A 24,915-nucleotide genomic window follows, 5' to 3' on the forward strand; every position below is an offset into this window, starting at 1 on the left:
TTGAACTCAGAGGATCTGCCTGCCTCTGCCTCCTGTTTGTCTTTTTGAGTTCTGGCTGGCCTAGAACTCCTTGTGTAGAGCAGGCTGGCCTCAAATTTGTGGTTCTGACTCTCTGTAGGGGTATGCCACCATCCCTAACTAAATCCCCCACAGGTGCACCTGAGCATAGGTGTCCCTGAGGCCCTAGAGATGGCAAATAGTTGAGTCACCTGACATGAATGCTGGGAACTGAAATCAGGTCCTCTGGAACAGCAGAAAGGGTTCTTAAACCCTGGAGCTATCTTCCCAGCCATGGGTGGAACAATTTTTTTATGCAAGGCAGGCTTCAAACACTGTTTTGCATGCCTGAAATAGTTTAAGCCCACTGCTCTGAAGGTAGGGGCAGGGCTGGTGGTTAGTTCAAGGCCATTGCAGGCTATACATTAAGCTTTAAGAGACTGTCTCCAAAATAATGGAAGAACAAAACATTTTAACTGTTATTTGTGTTTAAAGATGTGGACTTCAGATTGCGCCTGTTTCTCGTTAAATGGCTCTAAGCTACTTCCCCTTCTGTGCCAACCACCTGTCCAGAGTCGAGATTCACAGCACGTGCCTTCTCGCGCTCAGAAGAGCCAGCTCACCTTGGTGAGCTGTGGCCACCGCCTGCCCCCTGGTGGCTGGCGAGCCTGTGCACACCTGCAGCAGAGATCAATGGAGCACAATGAGGTGTTGTTACAGGACACCCACATGCCCTTCACAGTGGGAGGTGGAAGAGCCCCAGCCATTTCCACCAAGGGCCTAGCTCCCCCGGGGTCGGTGAGCGAAGGCAGGCAGACCTCAAAACCTAGGCCCTCCCTCAAGGCGGGAAAGCAGTAAGGTAGAGCAGACTAGCACAGGGAGGCCAGGCCCCTCAGGGCCTAGGCCCAGCTTTCAGCCGCTGTTTCACTTGTCTAACTGCAGTTAAATCTGCTCAACCCCACACAGGCCTGGAGCACAGAACCCACCTTCCATCTGTAGCACAGGCCTGTTAAAGGAAGCCAAGGTCACTCCCAACCATTCTGCCTGCCACCCTCGAAAAACTCGGATTTCCCCTTTTCTGGGAATTGCTCACAGGGTGTGGAAGCACTGAAGGAAAAGGCCTGATCTTGAAAACCAACCAACCAAAAAAACAAACTCAGACCAGACTATGAATGAGGCAATTTATTAACCCAGCATCCTTTGTTCTAATGCTTCTTGTTGGCAGCTGCCACCTGTGGGAAGACAGAGGCAGATCACACGGGGGCCCAGGCTGTGGCCCACTGCCTGTCTTTAAGACCCTAAGGAGACCTCAGGCTCCAGTCTTTCGCAGTCAGAGTGCCAGGCAGGCCTGAAGCTGCTTCCCACCCACCCTCTCCTAAGCTGCTTGCACCAGGTGCCCAGGAGGCGTGAGGACTGAGGGAGAGGCTACAACCTGAAAGTAGTCTGTTAGGGGGACAAAGTCCAGTTTACAGAAGCACCCAGTCCCCGAGAGCGCAGTGGACAAAGAGCGCCCCTCACCTGTCCAGCAATCCTGTCCAGATCTCTCTGTCCCTGAGGTGTTAGCTTGCGGCCCCTGTGCAAAGGAAAAGAAAGTCACATCACTAGGATGAGCGCAGCCCAACTCCCCCCTCCTGTGGAGGACAGAAGGAGTGCCATTCCGCTTGCCAGGTCCCGCTGGTGCCCAAGCCAGCTGCATCCTAACGAGCCGGGGGCAGGAGTGGGAGACCCTGGGGAGCTGACGGGGTGTCGTTTGTGCAAGCATTAGATCAAAAGCCCCGAAAAATCAATCGGGAAAAGTTAACGAGCAGGCTAATGAAAGCGGACAGTCGCTAAATTACCTTCCCAGAGCCAGGAGTCAGCCAGAGAGGTCTGGGTGAAGCCCCGCCCGCTTCCTCAAGGCTCCATTTATAGGCCAGCCCACCAGCCCCACCAGCCACCAATGGACAACGGCTGCCCAGCCCAGCCTCAACCCAGCATACCCATCTTGGTCCTTTTCCACCATTTTCAGCCCCTCCAGGGCTTGGAGGACCCGGCGGGCGACGCTCTTGGAGCCTCTGCTGAAGTGGCTGGGCCTGACACCGTTTCTCTGCCGTCCTCCGTAGATCTTGGTCATGGAGCCGACCCCTGCGCCACCACGGAGGTACAGGTGCCGCGCCGTGGAAGCTGGGGATGCGACAAGAGGGGCCTTAGGCCACGCGCCTGTCACTGGCCTCTTCCGGCTCTCCAGGTGGAAGACACACTGAAGGCTTGGTGCATGTTCCCTGGCTCTGCTAGGCTCACTAAGTGTGTCCGCCTCTAGGGCCCGAGGCAGAACAGGGAAGAAGGAAGCAAGTGTTCTGTGGTGTGGCTTAGCCCTGGAAAGCAGCATGCTTTTTACAGATGACCCTGGCTCAACTATGGACACAGGATCACTGCTCCTGGGGCGTCCTTTTGGCCTCTCAAGCAAGCTTCAGCAAAGCCCGGTTGGGGTTCAGCCAGCTGTCAAGAGCTGCAAAGGGCTGTAGCCCAGGCAACAGCCCAGTCTCACTCAGGACTGCCACCAAAAGCCCTACAAAGCAGCCGACAAGGAACTGCAGCCTACGTACCCAGGCGCCCAAGATGTAGACTTGGGCCACCAGGCTCTGCCTGCCGAGGAGACAGCGGCAGCACCCCAGCCTCTACGGTCACTTTGCTTTAGAGTTTTTTAACCCCACATGTCAGGATGAGGAGGCTCAGCTGGCCCACAGCCACTGCTCTATTTCCCGGACATCCCCCCGCTAGAACCTGTCTGCACAACGCCATCTGCTCTTCCTCAGAGCAGCGAACCTTGGTTTCACGGGACGGACTGAGGATCACTATCAGCCGGGGCAGTGGCTAACAGCACTGAGCCCCGAGTCTGAACAGCAAATAAAAGCCATGGAAAGCACAGCAGCCGGGCCAGGAGGGAGCTGCACAAGGCCCTGCAGCTTCTGCAATGGAGTCTACATCCTTTTTAGCCCTGGAAACCTCCTCTGTGAAGAACCACCTGCCACTGATCACAGTGCACCAAGCTGACACTGGAGCATGCTGCATTCCAGGAAGGGCTACTTAGAGGCCTCTTTCCCGAGCTCTTCCTCAGCGGGACCCGACTCTAAAGCCAAATTACAGAACTATTGCTGGGATTTCAGAGGGTCCACGAGCCAGGGCTTTGGCTGGTCCCTTGGTCACTCCCTGCCCCAGGAGGGCTGCTACCTTGCATTTGAACAGACTAAGGCCTCAGGAGGCAGCGAGGTTTAGCTGTGACAGAAAGACCTGGTGCTCTGTACAGGGTGGTGGTCACAGCTTGACCAATGTGGGTCAAAATGTGGGACAAGGAACCCTGTATGTTTCTTGCCCCAACCCCTTTCGGTCAAACTTCTAAGGAAACCCCACTTTCCTGGCCTCATTCACCCTGCTGGTTCTAGCGTGCAGCAGGAACTGTCAGTAAGCCGGGTCTTGTTTCTAAGCCACCAGCGTAGGACCCCATGCCCACAGCCCCCAACCTCCCCTACCTTTTGCTAGAGCCTTTTCTCACTCCCCAATACAAACACGAGCCTGCCACCTCATCACATGCCAACTACAAATACAAGTGAGAAAATAGGCTAGCTCTCAATTATCAAGAGAAAACTGCAAACACTGCCTAGAAAGCAGTTTTCAACAGAGCTAGCCTACCTTAGAAAACAGCCAGACAGGAACCCATCAGACTCAAACCTCTATGCCACAGGAGGGCTGGAAAAAAAGGTCCAAAAGACTTCTGGAGTTCAGGAAAGAGCCACAGGCCTCCAGGACTGCTGGGACTACACACACATACCAGGCCTGGCCCCAAACGCAAAACCACCTGGCTTGACTCACTTTTTTGCTAACCCCACCACCTGGGATGTAGACAGGGGGCTTAAGTCAACCCTCAGCACTGTGGAGGCGGAGCAGACGCCAACCCGGTCTGCACAGCTTAGAACTTTCTAAGCCAAACGGGACACACATGAAGACCCTGTCTAATAAAACACAAAACCAGCAGTGACAAGAGCAGTGGGTTTACGTTACCAGCGGGCGGACCCTGGACATGCCAGGACCTCCCAATCTACCCACTGTGTACACAGACCACACAGCCGCACGACCACCGCCTTCCTCCTAGCAGCTAACTCCAAAGCCACTGCCAGCGGCACCGCACTCGCTCCCAAAGGGGACGTACCCAGGCCTCAGCACTGTAGCTGGGGAAGCCCCTTCCCGCCTATGGCACCCTTGCTTTTAAAACTGCGCCGGCAGGTGGATGCACCGACCTTCTCCCACACTGCAGAATTGACCTTTTGGTTTTCAGAAGCTGTGTTGAGTCATGATGATCCCTGTGCCCATGCCAAAGCCTGAAACAAAGTGGATCCCATGGACATTTGACTTAATGAATTAAGTGTAAGTTTATAAACTGCTTCACATTCTCACGGGAGGCACTACTCACTTCCCATAACCTGAACAGAAACTGCAACCTCGACACAACCCAGTACTGACCCCAGAGTCAAGACATCCACACAGGACTCACCACAAGTGATTGAGACCCAAAGCCCAGAGGGGCCCCCAAGCTTTCTCTGGCACCAGGAGCGTGGTTAAGTTTCCTTTAGAACAGGCAGGGTGCCCAACCGCTCAAACATGACCCAATAGAGATAGATTTAAGTCTGAACGCGCCACCACGGGCACAGAAAGCCGCCAGACTCTAAAGTGAGCGCCTACAAGCAGAATACGAACATTTATTTGCTCCAAGGCTTTCTCTCCAGCTCAAAGCGTGGTCTGCTTCCTTCTGGTTGGGAATGTAAGACATGGATCCCTGCACGGGCCCACCCAGCCCCCACGCCTGGGCGGGCAAAGCCCCAGCTCTCACCAGCTCGTGTGTAGAACCAGTTCTCATCATAGGGCGCAAGCTCTTTATGTTTGGCGAGCTTGACTGTGTCCACCCATTCGGGGACTTTCAGCTTCCCGGACCTAGGACCAAGAAAATCGAGAAAAGCAAGCGCACGTCAAAAATTTTCATAAGCTACTTTAGACATCCACCCCCACAGCCGGAAGAAGCTTGTCTGACATTAGCATGTCACAGGCTACACGGGAAACACGGCCATGCCGGGCCTAACTCACAAGTGGCTCCCACAAGCGACCAGCCCCACGGCGGGGTCAAGCCCCACGGGAGTCAGGCCTCAGTTCTCTAGCACTTACTTTTTGAGGAAGGCTGCCAGAGCTCTGACGAACTCCTGCTGGTTAACGTCTTTTACAGTAACTCCAGGCATCTGTGGGGAAACCAAGGGCGAGCGTGTCGACAGGAGGCTCGGCGCGACCCCGGCCGCGGGTCCGGGTCAACACCGATCCCGCTCGGCCCCGATTCCAGCCGGAGCCCCGCCACCCAAGCAGCCTGCCTCGCTCCCACTGCAGCTCGGCGGCCGGGGCTCCGCCGGAGCTCCCGGCGCCCGCGCACGGCCCCGGCCCGGCGCGGCTGCCCCCCACGTCCCTCCCCGGGCGCTCCGCTCACCCCGCCACCTAAGCCCTGGCACTGCCGGGCTGCGGCGATCGGGCATGTCCGGGCCTGCGGCGCGCACGTGGCCGCGGCTCCGGGGGCGGAGCGACCCCGCGCCGGCCTTCCCGCGGCCCCCGGCACGAGCTCTCGGGCCGGATAGCCCGACCCCGCGGCCCCGCGCACAGCCGGACCCAGAGCCCTCGCCTACCGTGCGGCCTCCGCGCTGCCAGCCAGGGGAAAGGGAACGACGGGGTTTCCCGGGCGCACAAGTCGGGCGTCGCGTCTCGCGAGAGTTCAGAGAACTCGCGAGAGCGGACGGGCTAGCGGGCCCCGCCTCCGTGAGGGCGGATGTGGCTTCGTCTCCACCCGACGTGGGCGGGCCAGGAGGGGGCCGTCCGCGGCCGTTCCCTCCCTGGCTTCCCTGGGGCGTGGCCGCGGAGGGTGGCGGGACGGGCGTGACGGCGGCTGTTGGGCGGAAGCGTGGGCGAGGTGGACGGCCTACGGAAGGAGGGCGGGTGGGTCTCCAGGCCCCGCTTCCCCGAGCTGCGGCGCTCCCCGGCCGGAAGCGGTCGCAGTGAGGGCGGGACCGCGACGGGAAGCCTGAGGCTGGGGCGAGGGAGACCTGTGGCCACCACCACCTTTTGAGCTAGCACCAGCGTTGGCGAGGCGGCACCGGGCGGAAGTTCCACCCTGTTTTGGGCGGAAATTGCTTCGGCTCCGTCGAGGGCAGCGGAGTGGAGCTGGGGCGTTGGGGGCTGGGCAGAGGCGGGGCCTTGGCGGCCGGTCTAGAGCCGGTGAGAGTTTGCCGGTCTGCGCGTCGCCCAGGCTGACCTGTGTAACCGTAACTAACTTCTCTCTCTGTGTGTTCATTTGTTGTGTTGACACAGGCGCCATCTGTTCGTTGATTTGAGACGGAGTTTCACTGTTTAGCCGAGACTGCCTGGGATTTTCTGTTGGCGGGAGGCTGGTCCTGCTTCATGCTACGGACTCTTTGCACTACCGCCCGCCTCTCTGGGCGCCCAAAATGTTCGAGACGACTGAATGTTATTCAAGATAAAAAAGGGACATGAGGTCCCTTGAGATGGCTCAGTAGGCAGAAATTCGTGGGTCTTGGAACCCACGATGGAAAAAGGAAATGCGTCCCCTGACAAAGGAATTGTTAACACACAGGACAAAAAGTCGAGGGGCTGGAGAGGTAAATGGCTGAGCTCTTCCAGAGGCCCTACAGCTCCCGGCACCCACGCTGAGGGGCTCACAGTCACCTGTAACTCCGCCTCTAGAGGAAGACGTGCTCACGTGACCCTTGGGAGCACACACACACACACACACAATTAAAAAGTTAAAAACAAAACAGAACAAACACCCCGCCAACACCTAAATGGGCTGAACATAATGATGAACACAGAGTCCCAACAGGAGGATTATGCAAATCTGAATTCACGACGGCTTCGCATAGTGAGCTCTAAGACAGCCAGATAGGAGGAGACTGTCTCAGGGTTTCATTGCTGTGAGGAGTCTCGTGACCACAGCAACCCATGAAGGCAAACATTCATCTGGGACTGCCTCACGGGGCAGAGGTTCAGTCCCTCATCGCCTCATCGTGGCGGGAAGCACAGCCATGGCGGGAAGCACGGCGCCGTGCCGGCAGACGTGGCGCTGGAGGAGGAGCTGCCGCTCTCCATCTGGACCGCCAGGCAGCAGGAGACTGTGCGCCACACTGGGTGTAGCTGGAGCATAGGAGCCCTCAGAGCCGCCCCGCAGTGACGCACTTCCTCTAACAAGGCCACGCCCCCTAAGTGCCCCGCCCCGGGGCCCAGCAAAGCACATGACTTTATGGGACCATTCCTAGTCACACCCCAGAGACCTTATGTCAGAACCTGAACCAAAACACCCTCAGCGTGAAAACCACCTCTGAAGTCAGTAAAGTGCACGTCTGGAGTATCTGTGAGAACTTTCCCGCAGCCTGAGTGTGAGGACCCGACCTAGTCAGTGGATCAATCTTGATGGAGTCGTAACAGGACCCACTGTTGAGGCCGGGTGTGAGGGGGGAATGGTGTACTCACCTGGAGTACCCCTTCCAGTTAAAGCGAAGGCCCTTAGCAGGGCACAACCACAGTGACGGGCCCCGGGGTGTGGGGCCAGGTGACCATAAACTACCCCACCCCATGTGGAGGAACAAGCTAAGTCTTGGGTTGTTTCTAGCTGGCATTTGGTCCCAGTGACGAGGAGGCCGGCTGTATCTCGGTGGGCGTGTCGGCTGTCACAGGTGTGACTTTAGTGTGGTCTGAGCGGCTCATATGGGGACCTTTTTTCACTGTTTTCCAGGTCAGCATACAGAGCAGTGGGCTCAGCACGTGTCGGTTTACACTGCTCTCCCTGCTTTCCCTGCCCCCCGCCACTCCCGCTGCCTTCCTTCCGGCAGCCGGCACGTCCTCACGTCTGCGCCCCTTACACTGATTCCGTTGCCTGCTTATCACCTCCCTTAAGATCTAGTCAGGACCCCGCTTTCTAATTTCATAACCCCTCTCCCACATGTAAGTACAAAATCATAATTTTAAATCTAAGGTCTGTACATAAACAGTTTTTGTTTTTTGTAGTCAGGCTAATTTCACTTAACCTAACGGTTTCCAGTTCTGTTCATCTCCCTGAAAATGTTATGACTTCATCCCTTCTTTTTCTTTGGGGGGGGGGAGATGTATTTATTTATTCGTGTATGTATGTATGTATGTATGTATACAGTGTTCTATCTGCATGTACACCTGCACGCCAGGAGAGGGCACCAGATCTCACTATAGATGGTTGAGAGCCACCACGTGGTCTTCAGAATCTCTGGAAGAGCAGCTAGTGCTCTTTTTTTTTTTTTTCCCCAGAGCTCAGGACTTAACCCAGGGCTTTGCGCTTGCTAAGCAAGCACTCTACCACTGAGCTAAATCCCCAACCAGCTAGTGCTCTTAACCTCTGAGCCATCTCTCCAGCCCTTTTTTTTTTTTTAATTTATTTATTTATTTATTTATTTATTTATTTATTTATTTACTTACTTACTTACTTATTTATTTATGTGTGCTTCTCAAGATAGTGCCTCTCTGTGCAGCCCTGGCTGTCCTGGAACTCGCTCTGTAGACCAGGCTGGCGTGCGCCGCTGTGACTTGATGATAAGGGTCTTAGTGAGGTTTCCGGGGCTGTGCTAAAACACCATGACCAAGGCAACCTAGAGAAAAAGACTTCGTTTGGGTTTACGGTTCCAGGGGGTCAAGAGCACTATGACCACAGGCAGGCATGGTGGCAGGAGCTGGGAGCTAACAGCTTGTATCTTCACAGAGGAGAGCGCTCACAGGAAGAGGCGACAGGCTTTTCATTCCAACCCCACTCCCCGTGACACACTTCTCCAGAAAGGCTACACCATAGGAACCTCCCCAAACAGTGCCAACAGCTGAGCACCAAGATTCTCAGTGCAGCTTTGTGTGTGCGCATTGGTGTGTGTGTGTGTGTGTGTGTGTGCTACAGCGTGTGTCTTCACCTTACACCTTGTTTGCAGCCGTCAGTGTCTTTTGTCATTTGCTGCACCACGAGCTTCTGGAAATTCTCTGATTTCCATATTGCACTATGAGCTCTGGGATTACAGATGTGCATTCACATGGGTTACGGGGATTGGAACTCAGGTCTTCAGGCCTGTATGGCCACCTACTGAGACATCTCTCCAGCCACCCCATGGAGTTTTTAAAATATCATTATTTAATCATGTATGTGTACAGGTGTTTTGCTTGCAAGTATGTGTAGCATGTGTGTGCCTGGAATCCACAGCCGTCAACAGAGGGTGTCAGATCCCCTGGAACTGAGTTACCGACGGTTGTGAGCTGCCGTGTGGGTGCTGGGAATCAAACACAGCCCTCCAGAAAAGCAGCCAGTGCTCTTAACCTCTGAGCCATCCCTCTAGCTTTTGAATCCTATCAATGTGTAGTTGGAAAATATGTTCTTCCACATTCTGCGGGCTGTTTTTCTGTGTGGCCCTGGCTGTCCTGGAACTCCATGTGTAGACCAGGCTGGCCTCGAACTCAGATCACCTGCCTCTACCTCCCCAGGGCCAGGATTGAAGGCTGGTTTCCTGTTTTCTTAAACTCTGGTGATTGAAAACACTACTTGCTGTAAAACTAAGTAGAATGGAAAGGATGGCCTGGGGGAGGAGCTGTTGGCTTCATGCTGCACAAGTGTCTGGGTAGTGGAGCCCGAACTCAGCGGGAACACAGTTCAGAAGGGCTGGGTAAGAGCCTGTTTACTCAGTCCTTCAGTCTGAGTCCCCAGAGAGAACCTGCACAACAGGCCTGTCCTCTGAATAATCATTCTGGGGACTGGGGACACAGGCTGACACCAGCACAGCTTAGAGTGATCAGGTTTGTCCGTCTAGGGAACATACAGGCCTGAGGAGCTTAACACAGATGCCAGATGAAAGGATCGATGCTTTGTGGAACAGCTCCGGGTCCCTGAGGGTCTGTGCAGGGCATGGTCACCTGCCAGAGCATGGCACAGTACTGCACAGCTCACTCCCCAGGGAGATGGGCTAAGAGAGGCGCCTACACAGCGTGGCCAGCACAGGCTCCGAGTGGCCTGGACGGAGTGGGTATAAGGGCCGTTGTGGTGTGATTTACCAAGTAGCCCGTGGGAAAGACAAAGAGCGGCAGGCTCAAGTGTGCTCAGGAGCCGGCCATGTTTGTGTGGGGCCGGAGTGAGCAGAGCTTGCATTTTCAAAGGGCAGACAGTAACCGTCTTCTAGAAACAACGGCTGGGCCGCTGTGGGAGGGTCTTGTGAGGGAGAATGCTTCGTGCTTGCAGACTTACTGCCCCTTTCTGCAGAGCAGCCCGAGGGCTCAGAAGCTCCCGCTCAGATCTCCGCCTGTTCCCTGCTTGGCGGTGGCACGAAGGGCGCGGCCCCCAGGGCACTGGCTGGCCGCTGGGGCTCCCAGCAGCGAGAGAAGGCTGCTCTGCTCGGAGAGGTGGCAGTGTGGAAGCAAGAGCGTGTGCGCGTGCGCATGCGGCCCTGTGCCCAGCCCCGGGCCGTCTCAGTGCGCAGCCCTGGCGAGCCTGGAGCGCCGTACAGACCAGGCGGGCCTTGGAGTCACAGAGGTTCCCAGCTTCTTTCTCTCAGAAGCAGGAAGCGAGTCACCACACACAACTTACTTTTTAGGCCTTGGGTCTTCCCTGTTCTCGAGGCTGACCCCGTGTTCGCCTCACTCCCTTGGGCCCCATTTGGGGGGCCACGTGATTTGAAAGGTAAACTGGCTGGCTCTGGGTGTGAAAAGCCTGGCTGGCCTGGCCCGGGGTGAGGCCTCCTCTCTGCTCCCCCCGACACTGACCGCTGACTGCTGTCTCACTAGCATAACCAGTCTCCTTTCTTGTAGTTAACTGGGGTGTGTGGGTGTGCGGGTGAACCTGCGGGCATGTCGGGCAGCACAGGGTGCGCAGGTCAGAGGGGAGCACTCTGCGGCTGTCCTTCTTCTTCCCTCATGTGGGTTCTGGGGCTCAAGCTCTGGTCCTTGGGCTCAGTGGCCAGAGGCTTCTCACTGCTCTCCTCTGCCCTTTTCTCGTCCTTCCCCTTCAGCCTTTTTGGCAGTGTGACCCTGGGGCACTCGGGAACCCTGGATGGGCGCTGAGAGCAGGGTGTTAGCTGAGGTGCATTCACAGCGCTTCCGGGCTCCGTGACTCGCTGGGCTCAGTCATCCTCATGTCAGGGAAGGGCATGCTGGCGAGGTTTGGGCTGGCCTTAAAGGGGACAGAGTGGTAAGTGGGGGGGGTTGGGGGAGGGGATGGAGCTGTGAGGCTGGTTTTAGTCTTCTAGTCTCTCACAAGCCTGATTACAGCTGCAGGTCCGTTACTCTGCAGTGTGCTGGGAATAACCCGCCTTGAAGGCCGAGAACTGAGAGGGTGATGAATCAGGTTCGTCGTCCTGAGTGAGAAGAGGGGCGCAGGCAAGCCAGGGAGAACATGAGTCGTCAAGTGTGCGGCTGAGCTCTGGGGAGGGACGGGCTTCCAGGCCGCAACAGCTCACCAGGTGTCTCCGGCCTTTGTGTTTATATTATGATGTTGATATTAACATCAACGTGAGATCTCGGGGGTAAGCGAGAAAGACACCTGTTAACCGTGTGTGTTGAGTGTGTGTGTGAGTGTGTGTGCATGTGTGCGTGTGGGAGTGTGTGTGCGAGGTGGATTAAGGGTCAGTTGTACTGTCAGCTGTCAGGGTGACACAGTTGCAGTCATCTGGGAAAAAGCCCTCAGTTCAGGAAGCGCTCCCATCGGCCTGGCCCGAAGTTTCTTGACTAATGACTGGGGGCCGCCCACTGTGTGCCAGCCCTGGCAGGTTTCCCGAGTGGCGGAGTGAGAAGACCACAGTGAACAAGCGGTAAGCAGCGCCTCCACAGCCTTCCTCCAGCGACTGCTGTGGCTGGGACACGCCAAACAGACCCTTGTTTCCAAGTTGCTTCAGTTGTGGCGTTTATCACAGCAAAGAAAGCAAACTAGAACACCAGCCAAAGACATCCACAATAACCTCTGTGGAGGCGGGAGACACTGTGAAAGCACGTCTGCCTGTGGTCCCTACAGCCTCCGTCTTTCTTTTTGAGCTTTGGAAAATGTTACGGCCTGGTAACGGCAAGAACCACTCTGGTCAGTTTCCAGAGCTGCCTTGGTCCAGTGGCTGACTACTTCCCTCTTAGCAGAGACTACAGAGCTGCTGCTGGGGCCATCGGGACTCAACAGATGGAAAGCGTCCTCTCCGATCTTTGACTGGGTCTTGTATTTTTTGGGCTACACTCTGTGTGAGATGCTGGGTGCTGAAATCAGGGCCTTGGCACTCCAGGCAAGCACTGGGTCACTTTGCTGCAGCCCCAGCCCCTCTAAGGGACTTAAAAAAAGACAATGAACCTTAGCCCTGGCAGTCCTGGACTCGCTCTGTAGACCAGGCTGGCCTTGAACTCACAGAGATCCGCCTGCCTCTGCCTCCATGAGTGCTTGGCCTAAAGGCCTGTGCTACTGCGCCAACTCCACAATGAATTTTAATAGGAAGAACTCCTGAGTCAGACTAACTTGGTTCCTGCTGCCCTGATTGGCTTTAGGCTTCCCATCTAGAAAATGTCATGTTTAGTACCAACGCAGTCATTCTGCTGGCCAAAGTTGACCAGAAGGTGTGTTAGTTAGCCAATATAACATTTAAGGAAGGCTGTATCAATGTTTAAAAATTATTATAAGATGGTGAACACAGAAGCCCAGCTTCCCAATTGAAAACTCAGTGACAACAGTGAGTCCATGTTTCCACCTGGAGTAATTGACGAGGCTAAAGAAGGCTGCCGTAGCTAAGACATGCAGTCTGTTATCCTCAAGCCCTTATAGTGTCTACCTGGCCACAGGGCAGGCATTTCAATTTGTGACTCTTTGGACAGCAGGAACAGGTTATGTCTGGTACAGAACATGTGATTAATTACCACACCAGTGGCCCCCCCGCCCCGTACCTTTTTTGTTCCTCTTATCACGGCATAATTAGAAATCCAAGTTCACTTTGCTGTTTTACTTTGCCGTTGTTTGTGGCAGTATCATGAACAATCGTACCTCAGCCTCACGAGAGCTGGCATCACAGGTGTGAGCCACCATGCCTGGCTTTGTGGAAGTTCTTAGGTAGATGACAGTCCTTTTTGTCGCTCAGGACAGATAGGTCGTGCTGTGAAAATAAACTCTGTATCTTGATGGCTTAAATGGCAAAGGTTTATTTCTTGCTTACAGAAACCTGCACACAGAGCAAACATATTCTTGCATTTTCACATGCAGAGACAGACATGAGCACACAGGCATATACAGAACATAAACTCATGCAAAAATGTAATTAGACACGGGCCATCTTAAACTGCCCAACTGCCTTTTTTGGGGGACTTAGGATTCAAAAAGGACTACGAGAATATCCATGTTCAGCCAAGGAAATACCCACACTACAAAAGGAACCTGAAAGCTTAAAAAAAAAAAAAAAAAGGCTGAAGCTTGTGTTATAGTAAATTCCATGCAAAACTCAAATAAAATACAAACACGCTGTGCCTGCCGTCTGTCATCTCTTTGTCCCGGCGAGGCAGTGTCTACCTCTGCTGTCTAGCTCAGGAGGGAGATGGAGCCCAGCCGCCCAATATGCAGAGAGACTGAGGAAGTGGGACTGGGCCGGAGAGGGGGGCCAACAGGCTGGAATCCTCTTCCCCCAGGGGGAGCTGCAGGTGGACAGGAAGGGCAGGCCCAGGTCAGATCCAACCCTCTCCTGCCCACTGACTAGCCCTCTCCTGCCTGCCTGCTTACTCTTCTGCTGTCCCTCCACCAAAGCTACCACGCTGGGTCTAGCTCAGAGCATTCCCTTATTACCTCGGTATAGCTGTTGGTCCATCTATAGTCAGAGGCGACGCCCCCACCCCCGCCTCATCCCTCCGGGCTCCTGCAGATCCCCTAGGGCAGTGGTTGCCAACCTTCCTTCCGCTGCAGCCCTTTAACACATCTCCTCATGCTGTGGTGAGCCCCAGCCATAAGATTACTTGTTTTTATCTCCTAATGGTTACTTTACTCCTGTTAGGAATTGTAATGTAAATATACGTTTTCCTTTTTTTTGTTTTTTTTTTCCCAGATAGGGTTTCTCTGTGTAGCCCTGGCTGTTCTGGACTCACTTTGTAGACCAGGCTGCTCACGCAAACCGCCTGCTTCTGCCTCCTGAGTGCTGAGATCAAAGGTGTGTGCCACCACACCCAACAACCTGTATTTTCTAGTGGTCTTAGGTGACCCTGCCCCACAGGTTGCCAACTGCTGCTCTGGCCAACACAGCACTGGGCAGGGACATTCTGAGCCACGTCTCTGCTCCCCTGGACGTTCCCCTTCCTCACACTCCTTCCAGGCTAGTGCTGCGCCAGGTGAGGGCCTCCAGCTCCCAACAGCACACTTACCAGTCCTCGCCGTCCAGGCCCTGCTTACCTCACTCCTTTCCAGGACTGAGCAGAAGCGAGGGTCTGGAGACCAGGCTCTGCAGCGTTTTGCTGTGTGCCAGCCCTTAGGAAGCCTCTACTTCCCAGGACCTCCTTTTCCTTGGTGTAGGGCATTGGCCGTTCACAACAAAACTGCTAAGCGGTGACTCCCAGAACAACCTTCAACCGTGTCTCAGAGGCTCGACAGAGACACTTAGGGGCATTCAGCTACTATCTGCTCCACTTTGGTTAGTCCCTGCTCATTCCAATGGCTGCCATTTCTCAACCAACCCCACCTCATCCCCTCTTCTCAGGAAGGTTACCTGGTGGGCCACAGGGGTGGAGCAAAGAGATCCAGGCAGGGTTCGGGGGCACGGATGGGGTCAGGCGGGGAGCCTGGGATGAGTCTTTCAGACCCACAAGGGCCTCAGCCGCCTCTCTCTGCAGCTGCCGCTCTGAGGGGCCAGATGTCCAGGCCAGGCAAGAAGCTCCAGGGGCCTGCAAAGGAAAGGGAGAGGAGCAGGCTGGGAACCCCCACTTCTGTCTGCCCTGCAATGCCTCCCTCAGTCCCCTGCTTTTCCCTTCTACACATTCAACCTCCACCCAGGCTCTTGGGCGCCACTTCTTTCCCAAGACCTGTGGCTGTCGCAGAAGAGAGTCTGGTGCGCCACAGGACTGGAGTATCAAAGTTGAACATCTAGAGAAAAAGAGACACATGGGAAGCGGTGGGCATTCTGACCTGGGAGCCGGAGATCCTGGCTGGCCACCGGACTTTGTGCTAAGTCTTGTTCACTATCTTGGCTGCTTTGCTTTCTATAAAATAAAAATCTCTGCAAGCTTTTCCCTCCCAGGCTACTATGAAGATTACAGGGAATCAATCGCTGGTGTCAGTTTTTCAAATCAGATATCCACTGGGCCAGGGATTGCTGGCTGCTTCACAAGCCTGCTTTCCCTAGCCTGGCTGCCGGTTCCCAAGGAATTCCACCTCTAAGAAGCTTGCTCTCATGGCGGCTGGGCCTTACCACCATGGCCTTCGTGTACCAGACAACGCCATCCTATTTTAGCTGTCTTAGATGAGTGAGCAGCCACTGTGTTCAAGGTCAGGGCCTGTGCTGGGTGTTGTTGGTTTTTCTAACAGCCTGAGCTGAGCAGCACCTCATCATATCATTACTGATACTGGAAACAGGCAAGGCTTTAAATACTCAAAGCCTCCATGCTAGGAGACTGGCGGTACAGGCGGGCTCTGCCTGCTGTCAGTCTGCAACTATCCTCCTGTTTTCCACATCAGAATCCTAAGCCCTAACCTCCTGGTTCCACCTCAAGTGCTGGGATTACAAGTGTGCAACCACACCTAGCCTGAAAGTTTTTCTTCCACGTTAGCTGTCATGATTGCAGCACAAAGACAAACTCAGACTCAACACATATCGTCTTGTGCTCCTACTCACGTGTGAGGCAGGCTAGGGGGTCCTTGGGGCTCTCCAGAAAGTGGAGCTGTCAGTACCGAGCGAGAGCCCGGGCAGCTTGGGAGGGTCCCGTGAGTGGGCAGCCGGAGAGAGGTGCCAGGGTCAAAGCCTAAGGAGGGCAAGAGAACACAGGACGCACAGAGCCCAGAGGCCATGACTGCTCCCTCTACCCACTTGTGTGCCCTTTCTCGCCTTTTCTAGTACAGCGACAGCCTAGCATTCAAGTGTCTGCTGAAAACAAGGTGGGTAATTTCTTACCAGGGAAAGGGTGTAGAGGGACAGCAGGTTCTTGGCACAGCAAGCGGCACACCACTGGAGGTGGCACTGACAGACCTGGGGGCAGCCAGTGTCCAGGGCCCCAGGGCCCAGGAGGCACCGGAGTCCAGGGCAAAGGCAAGGCTTCCGGGGGGTGGCTGAGCAGCAGAGGCCCATAGTTCTCCTGCAAGGGTAGAGGCCAAGCCTGGAGAGCAAGCATGCTCCAGGATGAGGGTGCAACAGAAGCTGCGGGCGGCTCTTATGTCCCACCTTCTGTCACCCACAGGTCAGAGCCTCAGTGAAGAGCACACCACAACTCACAGAGCAAGCAGTCTGGGCGGGCTGAGGCTAGGAGCCATCCCCTCAGGCCCCACATCTCCTTACCTTCCCCGGGGGGGTCAGTACCAGCGGGACTGCTCCATGGGGACTCTGAGACTGGGGTGCCATGTTCTCCTTTCCAGCTGTGAGGAACCAGGGAGAGATCCAGCAACCCCCTTTTCCTGACCTCTGGCCTACCCGAACTTCAGCTAAGCTCTCATCTCCCTTTAATTTCTTTATTCTTTTTTTCATGAGGCCCAGGCTGGCTTTGAATCCCTGATTCTCCTGCCCAGCCTGCCTCCTCCTCTAGACAAGAGGTCTGGCTTGGTTGGCCCAGGCTGGCTTCCGGATCACCTTACCCCAGTGCAGGGATTACAGGCATGCTCACCATGTCCCACCCCCCTATTTTCCTTCCTTAAAACGCTTTATTACTGTGTCTGGGTGCCGCGGTAGCATGTGGAGGCCATCGTGGGGAGCCAGCTCTCTCTTTACCTTTGTGCAGGCTGTGAGGCCCGAGCTCAGGGCACCAGGTTTGTGCAGAAATACCTTTGCCCGGAGCCACCGCACTGCCGCCCCACCACGCCCCGTTTTCTGTCTTTAGTTGTCCCTGCTCTCCTACCCACACTTCAAAATAAAATTTTCTTTGTTCTTACGTGCGTGAGTGTTTGGCCTGCACGCATGTCTGTGTAGCCCACTTGTGCAGTGCCTGCTGAGGGTACAAGGGGCAGCTGTGGAACTGGAGTGGCACATGCTGTGAGCTGGCACCTGTTGCCTGCAGGCCCCTCTCTGCAGCCCATGGAGCACACTTGAGAGCTGCCGAGGTGAGGCTCACAGAGACTAAGCTCCGTGCCGGGGCCACACACACTGAGTTTCAGGACGGGGATGCTTGTCCTTATATTTACTACATCCTGTCCCGCTGCCAGGCACACACACTCACAAGGGACCCCTGGCCGGATGGCTCCCTTCTTGACTTGGAGGGGAGCTTTCAGAGGGGCGGCCCCTTTCATCAGACCCTGCGCCAGGTGCCTTTTCAGCTGTGCCTCCTGCTGCCTACGCAGGGCCACTTGCGCAGCCATGACTCTCCGACGTTCCCTGGGGGGAGGGAAGCAAGTCAAGCGGCACCCTTCTGGAGAAGCCCCGCCCTGTCCCGAGCCTTATACTCACAGGATGAGAACACACTTGTGACACTCGCAAGCCTGGAAGAGGCAGAGGCGCTTGTGGCCCTTGAGATGGGCCGTGACTCCATGGTTGCGACAGCGGGCACAGGTCGGAGAGCGGCTGACAGGCCTCCTGGGAATAAGCTCTGTGCTCTGGGGCACTCTCGTCTCATCCACTGGAGGCGAGTCAGCAGAGCAGTGGTGAAGAGCAGGCGTTTCGCTGGGGTCCATGGATCTGAGGGCAGAGTGGTAGGTTAGGGTAGTTACATGGGCTCCGCCCTACCCAGCCCCTCTGCTTTTGGGAAGACACAGCTGTGGCCATCCATCTTGCCCCTCTCAAGATCCAGCTTCTACCCGGGCTTCCCTGCAAGCTTGCTCAGAAACTACGCTTTTCTTTCTTCTGTATCCATTCAATACAAACATCCTTCACTTTTGCTCTTTGGCAGGCTTTGCCATGCTGAATGACAGCTTCAGGCACAGGCACTCGCGCGCACACACGCACCCTCCCAGGCCCTTCATGCTTTACCCTCTATTCTACCAAGCAGGGCTTTCAGGCACCCTCTTCAACTGTCATCAGACCCTTCGCATTCACCCAGTCCTTAAGAACATTTTTATGTGGTCCCTCAGTCCTAAGACCCACACGCGCAATCAGCTCAGCCTGCTCCCTGTATGCCACTGCTGTGATGCTGGACGTGTCTCAGCAGTGTCTGTGGGTGCCCGTGTGTATGTGGAGCCCAGAGGCTGACATCAGATAGACTTCCTCCACTGCTCTCCGCTTTGATTTTAATTCCGGACAGGGTCATCTTGTTGAACCTGAGGCTCACGGCTTTAGCTAGACTGGCTGGCCAATGAGCTTAAGAGATCCTCCTCCCTCAGCTCCCCACTCCTAGTGGTGGAGGTGCAGGCACATGTCACTGTGCCCAGCATTTACCGTGGGGATCACGAATGTGCTCAAAGCGCTTTATCAACGGAGTTTTCTCCCCAGCCCCCTTAATTTTTAAATTAACTAATTATTAATTTGGAGCTAAGATCTTACTGTGTGTGTATCCCTGGCTGGCCTGGAATGCTGTGTGTAGACCTGGTGGGACTCAAACTCACAGAGATCCATCTGCCTCTGCTTCCAGAGTGCTGGGGTTGAAGGTGTCTCACCAAGCCCAGCTTTTGTTTTTGTACTCTCTAGTAGCAATATTATTGCCAAGAGCGTCCCTATCCCATTTTCCCTAGAGGGCATTTGCTTTCAAAAAATGAGCATTGAACCTAAACCCTTACAAATACATGCTGGCCAAGTGGTTTTCACTTATTGTTTTTTTTTTTTTTTTTTTTTTTTTTTTGGAGACAAGGTCTTGGTAAGTGGTCCAGGCTGGCCTTGAACTTGTTATCTTCCTTCCTCAGCCTCCTGGTAACTGAAATTACATTACTGGCCTGTCTTGTACCACCTGTTCACCAGATATTTTTCTTGGACTCCATTAGTTTAACAAACATTTACTGAAGCAGGATGCAGGCTCCCATCTGTCATTCTGGCGGTAGGGAATCTAAGGCAGGGGTATTTTTCTGAGTTTCAGGTCAGTCTTTTTGTTTGTTTTGCTTTTTCTTCAAAACTGGGCTTCTCTGTGTAGCCTGGGCTGTCCTGGACTGGCTTTGTAGACCAAGCTGACCTCAAACTCACAGAGATCCTCCTGTCTCTGCCTCCCCATGTGTGCTGGGGTTACAGGCGTTACAGCCACCCCATGCTTGGCTCCAACTCACTATTTTAGAAAAAACAAAAACTGAGTGGGTGTGGTGCAATGCCTGTAATTACAGGTTTTGGGGTAGAGGGAGGAGGGTCAGCAGCTCAAGGTCATCTGCTGCTAGGAGTTGAAGATTGCCCAGGACTACTCGAAACCCTGTCTTTAAGAAAGAAAACAAAACAAAACCCCAAACCAAAACCAAGCCGCTTCCCAAATGACTACTGAGTCCCTGCTGTTCGAGGTCCTGATGTAGGCCCAAGGTGTCCTCTGGACACCGCTTTCTTTCCTGTACCCAACTGCATGGGCACAGGAAACCCATGCAGTCACCGCTGCACGCGGCGCCCAGCAGTTGATGGCATGCGCTGTCCCTTCCCGTGCAACCATTCCTTGGGTGCTCCCCCTTCCAGCACCCATCCATCACCCCCAAACGCTGGGCCTGCGGCCCCTCCCGCTGCAGGGCCCCCGGGAGGGGGCTGGGCACGAGGAGCGCGCTCAGGAGGTGGGGGTGGGGTGGGGAGAGCCGCGCAGCGCGAGGGAGCAGCCAGGGGAGGCCATGGCGGGCCCCAGCTCAGCAGACGAGGAGCAGGGAGGGGAGGGATCACGTTCACGCCGCCCGCCGGTGGTTACCGCAGCCTCGAGCCGAGTCACAGTCAGCCGGGGGAAGGCCCAGGGGAAAGGGCGACAAAGCGGCGAAGAGGAACGGCCGGCTCGAGCTGCTTTTCCCGCTCCTCCGCGCCGGGGCCAATGAGCTTCCGGCACGGCGCTCCGGCCGCGCGGCGCAGCCAATCGGGTTCCAGCTCCTCCGCCGACGGCCCGCCCCTTCCTTTCTGCCCGCTCTCCACGGCAACAATCGCGGCAGCCAATGGCGCGTCGAGTTGAGCCGCACGCACGTCGCGTCTGTCCTTACCCGGGCCGACTGTTCTTCGGCCCGGAGGCCGGTAGCCAATGGGGCGTCGAGGAGCGTCGGCCAGAGCGAGGCTGGCCCCGCCCCCGCGCCCGGCGCCGAACCTCAGGCGTTGGCTCGCACCCACTGCGCTTGCGCAGCCTCGCCCGCCGGGTTGGCCGCGCTTGCTCTCCCTCCCTGGCTGCGGTTCCTTGGGGCTGTCGGCCCGCCTGTCGCCTGGCTCACGGCGTCCAGTGTGTGGCCACTCCAGGCTGACCGAGGCGGCGGAAGCGATCTCCGGCTGGACGGCGCTGCAGAGGATGCGTGCCGAAGCGGGAAGGTGCTCGGGGCCCGCCCGGCGTTGGGCTTCCCGACGGCGGGCTGGAGAGGCTGGGCCCTTCGCGGGGAGCCCGGGAGACGGCACTCGGCAGCCGTTGGCCTTCTGCGGGCCTGGGGAACGCAGGGGCGGGCGCTGCGAGTGGCCCCCGGCCAGCGGGCACCCTGGGCGACAGCCTTGGCCCCCCAGGGTGCTAACCCTTCCCCACTCGTGACCACCGAGCCCCCTCCAGCCCCCTGCCCCCCAGTCCCGGCCGTCCCAAGGCACCGTCCTGAGGGCAAGCGCCCTTCTTCTGAGTCCATGTGTCCTCTCCAGCAGTGTTCTGTCAACACGCCCATGTTGTCCGTGCGGTACTTGCTGTTTAGTGGCCGAGCCATACTGTGCGCATGTACATCTGTAAACGTTTCTTTTACATTTTATATGCATTGGAGATTTGCCGGTCTGTTTGTGTCTGCGCGGAGCTGGACAGTCGTGAGCTGCCGTGTGGGAAATGAACCCGGGTCCCCCGGAAAAGCGGTCGCTGCTCCTGACCGCTGAGCCACCTCTCCAACTCTTTTCTTTTTGTTGTTTTGCGGTAGGGTCGCTGGCCTCGAACTCAGAGCCCCGCCTGCCCCTGTCTCCCGAATGCTGGCATGAAAGGTGTGCCCTACCACCTCCTGGCTGCACTGGCGCATCTAGTCAGCCGCCCCTGTGGTGTGGCATTGGGCGGTGTGCCTCCCTTAGTCTCAGGAGGGGTGGTCCTCTTACCCAGACCCGCTGTCAGAACAAATGAGGCAGCCTCAGCTTTGGGAGTGGAGAGATTTTCTTCGTACTTAGCCAGGCCGTCCCAGAAGTGGGTATTTATAAGTCTGATTTGACTGTTGTCAGACTTCTCCCTGCAGTAGGCTTGGGACACTGACGGTTCCCGCAGTCACTCGGTAAACAGCAGCTTACAGAATTACACAAGTGTCTTTATGGCCACACTTGCTCTTTTCCAGCTTTCTGATTGCTGTCAGCCCAAGAGTAGCAGGAGGATACATTTTTGCAAGATAATTGCATTTCCCAGGTGACAGTACCAGCACCTGCTCAGGTGCCTGCTAGCCTTTCTATCTTTACTCTCCTGGGGACAGTTTCCTCATAGGCTTAGCTCAGGCTGCTTTCTTTCTCTTGCTGATTTGAAGGCGGTCCTTACCCATTTTCTCGTGCTAATTTGCTTTGTATAGTTTATATGCCTTGTGCAGTTTCTTATTGTTTTTGCTTGTGTTTGACACAGGGTTTCATGTAGGTTAGGCTAGCCTTGAACTTGTTATGTAGTTCAAACCACCATGGTTTATGAACATGCAATTGGCTTTGGTGTGATCCTGTGTCTTGATCATATTCCGTTCCTTGTAGATTTTATACGCATCCTGTATGTGAGCGATATGCAGCATGGCTGTTCTGGTTCAGTTCTAGGTCCTTTTCTGTTTCCGTAGTAAACAGAAGGGGTTTAGGAATGCATTGATTGTGCCTGCTCTCTCACAGGCTGTTCGTGCTGGGGATGGGTGTCATGAAATGAGCGTGCTTGCTTGGCCTGGCAGTCCTGAAGCTGGTATGCCTCCTGTGTGCTGGGACTACAGGCGTGCGGGTGGGGTCCGGCATGCTTGCTTCACATGGACGCTCCAACGCTCCCTTTGCTGTTCTGCTGTCCCGGCTGGAGAACGGCCTAGTGACAGCTGGGTCCTGGGATCAGCACCATGGCAGAGGGAGGGCCTAGGCAGGAAGTGAGAGGCCTGCTTTGAAAAGCAGACAGCGCGGGCCTGACCACAGAGATGGGAAAGCTGCGTCACTCCAGCTTACCCCAGCAACTGACACCCTCAATCTTCTTTAGAAACGGTGACCGGTAGGCAAGCGGACAGAGAATTCGGGGACTGACAAGAAGCAAACTTGAGATTCCGTCTGTCTGCCTTTGACTCCACACTGATCTGTCACATCCAGGAGCCTGACACAGAGCCATGCGACCCCAGGATCTGAGATGTCTGAAGCTGCTCTGCCTCCTAGAAGCCATCTCTTTATTGCCTTGTATGTCCCATGGGGCTGTGTGCTGTAAGGCCTCAGCATGTGGTAGGCCGGACCCATGTGCTGGTGGAAGGTGGCCGGGTGTCCAGTCCCCTCGGGGACCCATGTGCTGGTCATGTGCTGGTGGAAGGCGGGCTGGATACCCAGTCCCCTCGGGACAGGCTTTCTGTGCGTTGACGTTAAGGTGGTGTGGAAAGCAGGGTGTGATGGGTCGCAACGAACCAACCAACCACAAACGAGAAAGGACGGTGGTTAGGGGCGGCGGATGACTGGAAGACTGCTCTCTCTGTAGGCACTGAAGCTCTTCTGTGCTATGAGGCGACAGCGTCAGCCTTCAGGGCGGTGACCTTGCATAACTGGAAGTGGCTTCTGCTGAGGAGCATGGTGTGTAAGCTGAGAGAGGGCTGCGAGGAGACGGTGGTGTACATCGAGACCGGTGAGGCCCTCCCTCTGCTCACTCTTGCACTCCGCCTCCTTCCAAGCTGTGCTCCCGACACCTGGGACTAGGGGTACACACACAGGCATCTGAGCTGATAATGAAGGCACAGCACTCATCATCGTCAAGAGTAACATTGCCACATTCACAAAACAGAAAGGCGTGCTTATGAAACACCTTGCGTCCGTCCAAGGCGCACAAAGTCTAAAGAAACACAGCTGCTTTGGAGCAGCTGCTTTGGGGAGGTTAAGGAGCAGAAGTGAGGAGTAGGGATTACTGGCAAGAATGGGGTAGGGCTCAATGATTGTAATGCTCTAGAGTGGAAGTGGATCGGGGGCCCCGGAGGAGGGGGCAGCCTGGGGGAGAGGGAAGGATGAAGACAGACAGGAACAAGAGCAGCAGAGGGCGTCCCAGGAGGATTAGAAGACACAGGTGAAGAGCCCGACTTCTCAGCCCACACCAGCACAGTGGGTGACACAGGAAGAGGCAAAGCTGGTCTCGGGACTGGGAGGGTGCAGGGAATATAGGGGTCAGGCAGGGCCCAGCCTGAGTGGGTCTGGGCCACTGACAGTGCCTCTCTGATCCTCTGCTCTTCAGGGGCCAGTAGGGGAATTTTGAGTTTTAAAGGCTGCACCACGGCCTTGTCGCATCCTCCACAAGTCTCCTATCTCGTGGCTCCACCCGGAGTGTCCATTGCCTCCTACAGCCACATCTGCCGGTCCTACCTCTGCAACAATCTAACCAACTTAGAGCCTTTTGTGAGATTCAAGGCTAGCCAAACTAAGTCCATAGCACTGTCTTCCAAAAAGTGTCCAACCTGCTTGGGCAAACACGACGCGGACTGTCTTCCGAGCTTCGTCACCACTGAGCCTTGCCCCTACGTCGCTTCTTCCTGTTTCAGTTCCACCTTAACATTCCAGGCAGGTGAGTGCACTGTGTGGGACCCAGGGTCTGTGCGCTTGTGAGAGGTGGGATGGTGGGTACAGGAGGGTCACATGAATTCCAGGCCAGACCAGGTAACGTTCCTGGCATCCAGCTCTCTGGTGGGAGAGCAGGTGTCCTGGCTCATGAGGGGCCTCTGGGAAGGAAGGCAGCCTCTGGAGTCTTGAAGATATCCCTCATTCTTCTCTTTCTTCCTTGTAGGGAATCTCAATACCACCTTCCTCATCATGGGCTGTGCTCGTGACTCAGGGAAGATTTTAGCAGATTTTCAGCGCATTGGGAGCATCAAAGTGACAGAGGTCGTCAACATCATAGAAAAGTCGCAGACGGCCAGTGCAGGGCACTGTACTCGAGGCCCTTCTTGGAGTGTCCTTATGTGTCCTCTGTTTATTTTCAGAGACTGACCAACCAGCAGGACTGGAAAAATGTCAGACCCCATGCATAATCAAATAAAACCTCAGAATTATCCTTCTACTTTGTCTGTGGTCTGTGAGAATGTGGCGGGGCCCAGCATGTACAGGGAGGGGGCCACAGGAGCCAAAGAGGCTGAGAAAGTGGGGTGCCTAGATTACTGCTGCTTTCTGTTCAGAAACCAATACTAAGGGGATGAGTTTTGGTGAGGAGGAAAGCAGTTTCAGAGCGGGCAGCATGGAAGGAGGAAGGTGTCATCATCCTCAGAGCTCCATCTTGTGGAACTCAGGTCTAGAGAGATGCTTTGTTAGAGAAAGGCTGTCCAGGAAGGCTGTTGGTTGAAGGGAGTCTTTGTCATCCGTCCCTTCTTCTCTGGCTGGAAAACTACAACTCTGACCAGATATCTTCCTCCCTCCCTTCTTTTCTTTCTCTTTTTATTTCTTCCCCTCTCCTGCTTTCCTCTGGCTCTTGTTCTTGCTCCACCCCTAATCCCCTTTC

General features: G+C 55.4%; 3 protein-coding genes across 4 annotated transcripts; 1 reads left to right on the forward strand and 2 right to left on the reverse strand.

Annotated features, from left to right (window-relative positions):
- Window positions 1–1,164: 1,164 nt before the first annotated feature.
- Rps19 (ribosomal protein S19) lies at window positions 1,165–5,784 on the reverse strand. Of its 2 annotated transcripts, none has more exons than XM_055617373.1 (6): window positions 5,694–5,784; window positions 5,191–5,261; window positions 4,862–4,962; window positions 1,977–2,160; window positions 1,516–1,570; window positions 1,165–1,229 (listed from the first exon to the last, which is right to left on the reverse strand). In XM_055617373.1, exons 2-6 carry the CDS (start codon window positions 5,259–5,261, stop codon window positions 1,203–1,205), a joined length of 438 nt encoding a protein of 145 aa, XP_055473348.1. In that variant the 5' UTR covers window positions 5,694–5,784; the 3' UTR covers window positions 1,165–1,202. The 2 variants fall into 2 exon arrangements, with proteins under 2 accessions (XP_055473348.1, XP_055473349.1); XM_055617374.1 differs by lacking the exon at window positions 5,694–5,784 and adding an exon at window positions 5,501–5,554.
- Window positions 5,785–13,606: 7,822 nt separating this feature from the next.
- On the reverse strand, window positions 13,607–17,878 carry Dmrtc2 (DMRT like family C2). The gene is made up of 8 exons (XM_055617380.1): window positions 17,655–17,878; window positions 17,428–17,582; window positions 16,557–16,633; window positions 16,176–16,356; window positions 15,900–16,026; window positions 15,091–15,151; window positions 14,778–14,952; window positions 13,607–13,719 (listed from the first exon to the last, which is right to left on the reverse strand). The coding sequence occupies exons 1-8, from the start codon at window positions 17,876–17,878 to the stop codon at window positions 13,607–13,609; spliced, it is 1,113 nt and encodes a 370-aa protein (XP_055473355.1).
- Window positions 17,879–22,564: 4,686 nt separating this feature from the next.
- Lypd4 (LY6/PLAUR domain containing 4) lies at window positions 22,565–24,410 on the forward strand. The gene is made up of 4 exons (XM_055617325.1): window positions 22,565–22,631; window positions 22,921–23,064; window positions 23,662–23,988; window positions 24,208–24,410. Exons 1-4 carry the CDS (start codon window positions 22,565–22,567, stop codon window positions 24,408–24,410), a joined length of 741 nt encoding a protein of 246 aa, XP_055473300.1.
- Window positions 24,411–24,915: the final 505 nt, after the last annotated feature.

Source organism: Psammomys obesus, unplaced genomic scaffold (genome assembly GCF_907164565.1).
Source record: "Psammomys obesus unplaced genomic scaffold, mPsaObe1.curated_primary_1811, whole genome shotgun sequence".
Lineage (NCBI taxonomy): Eukaryota > Metazoa > Chordata > Mammalia > Rodentia > Muridae > Psammomys > Psammomys obesus.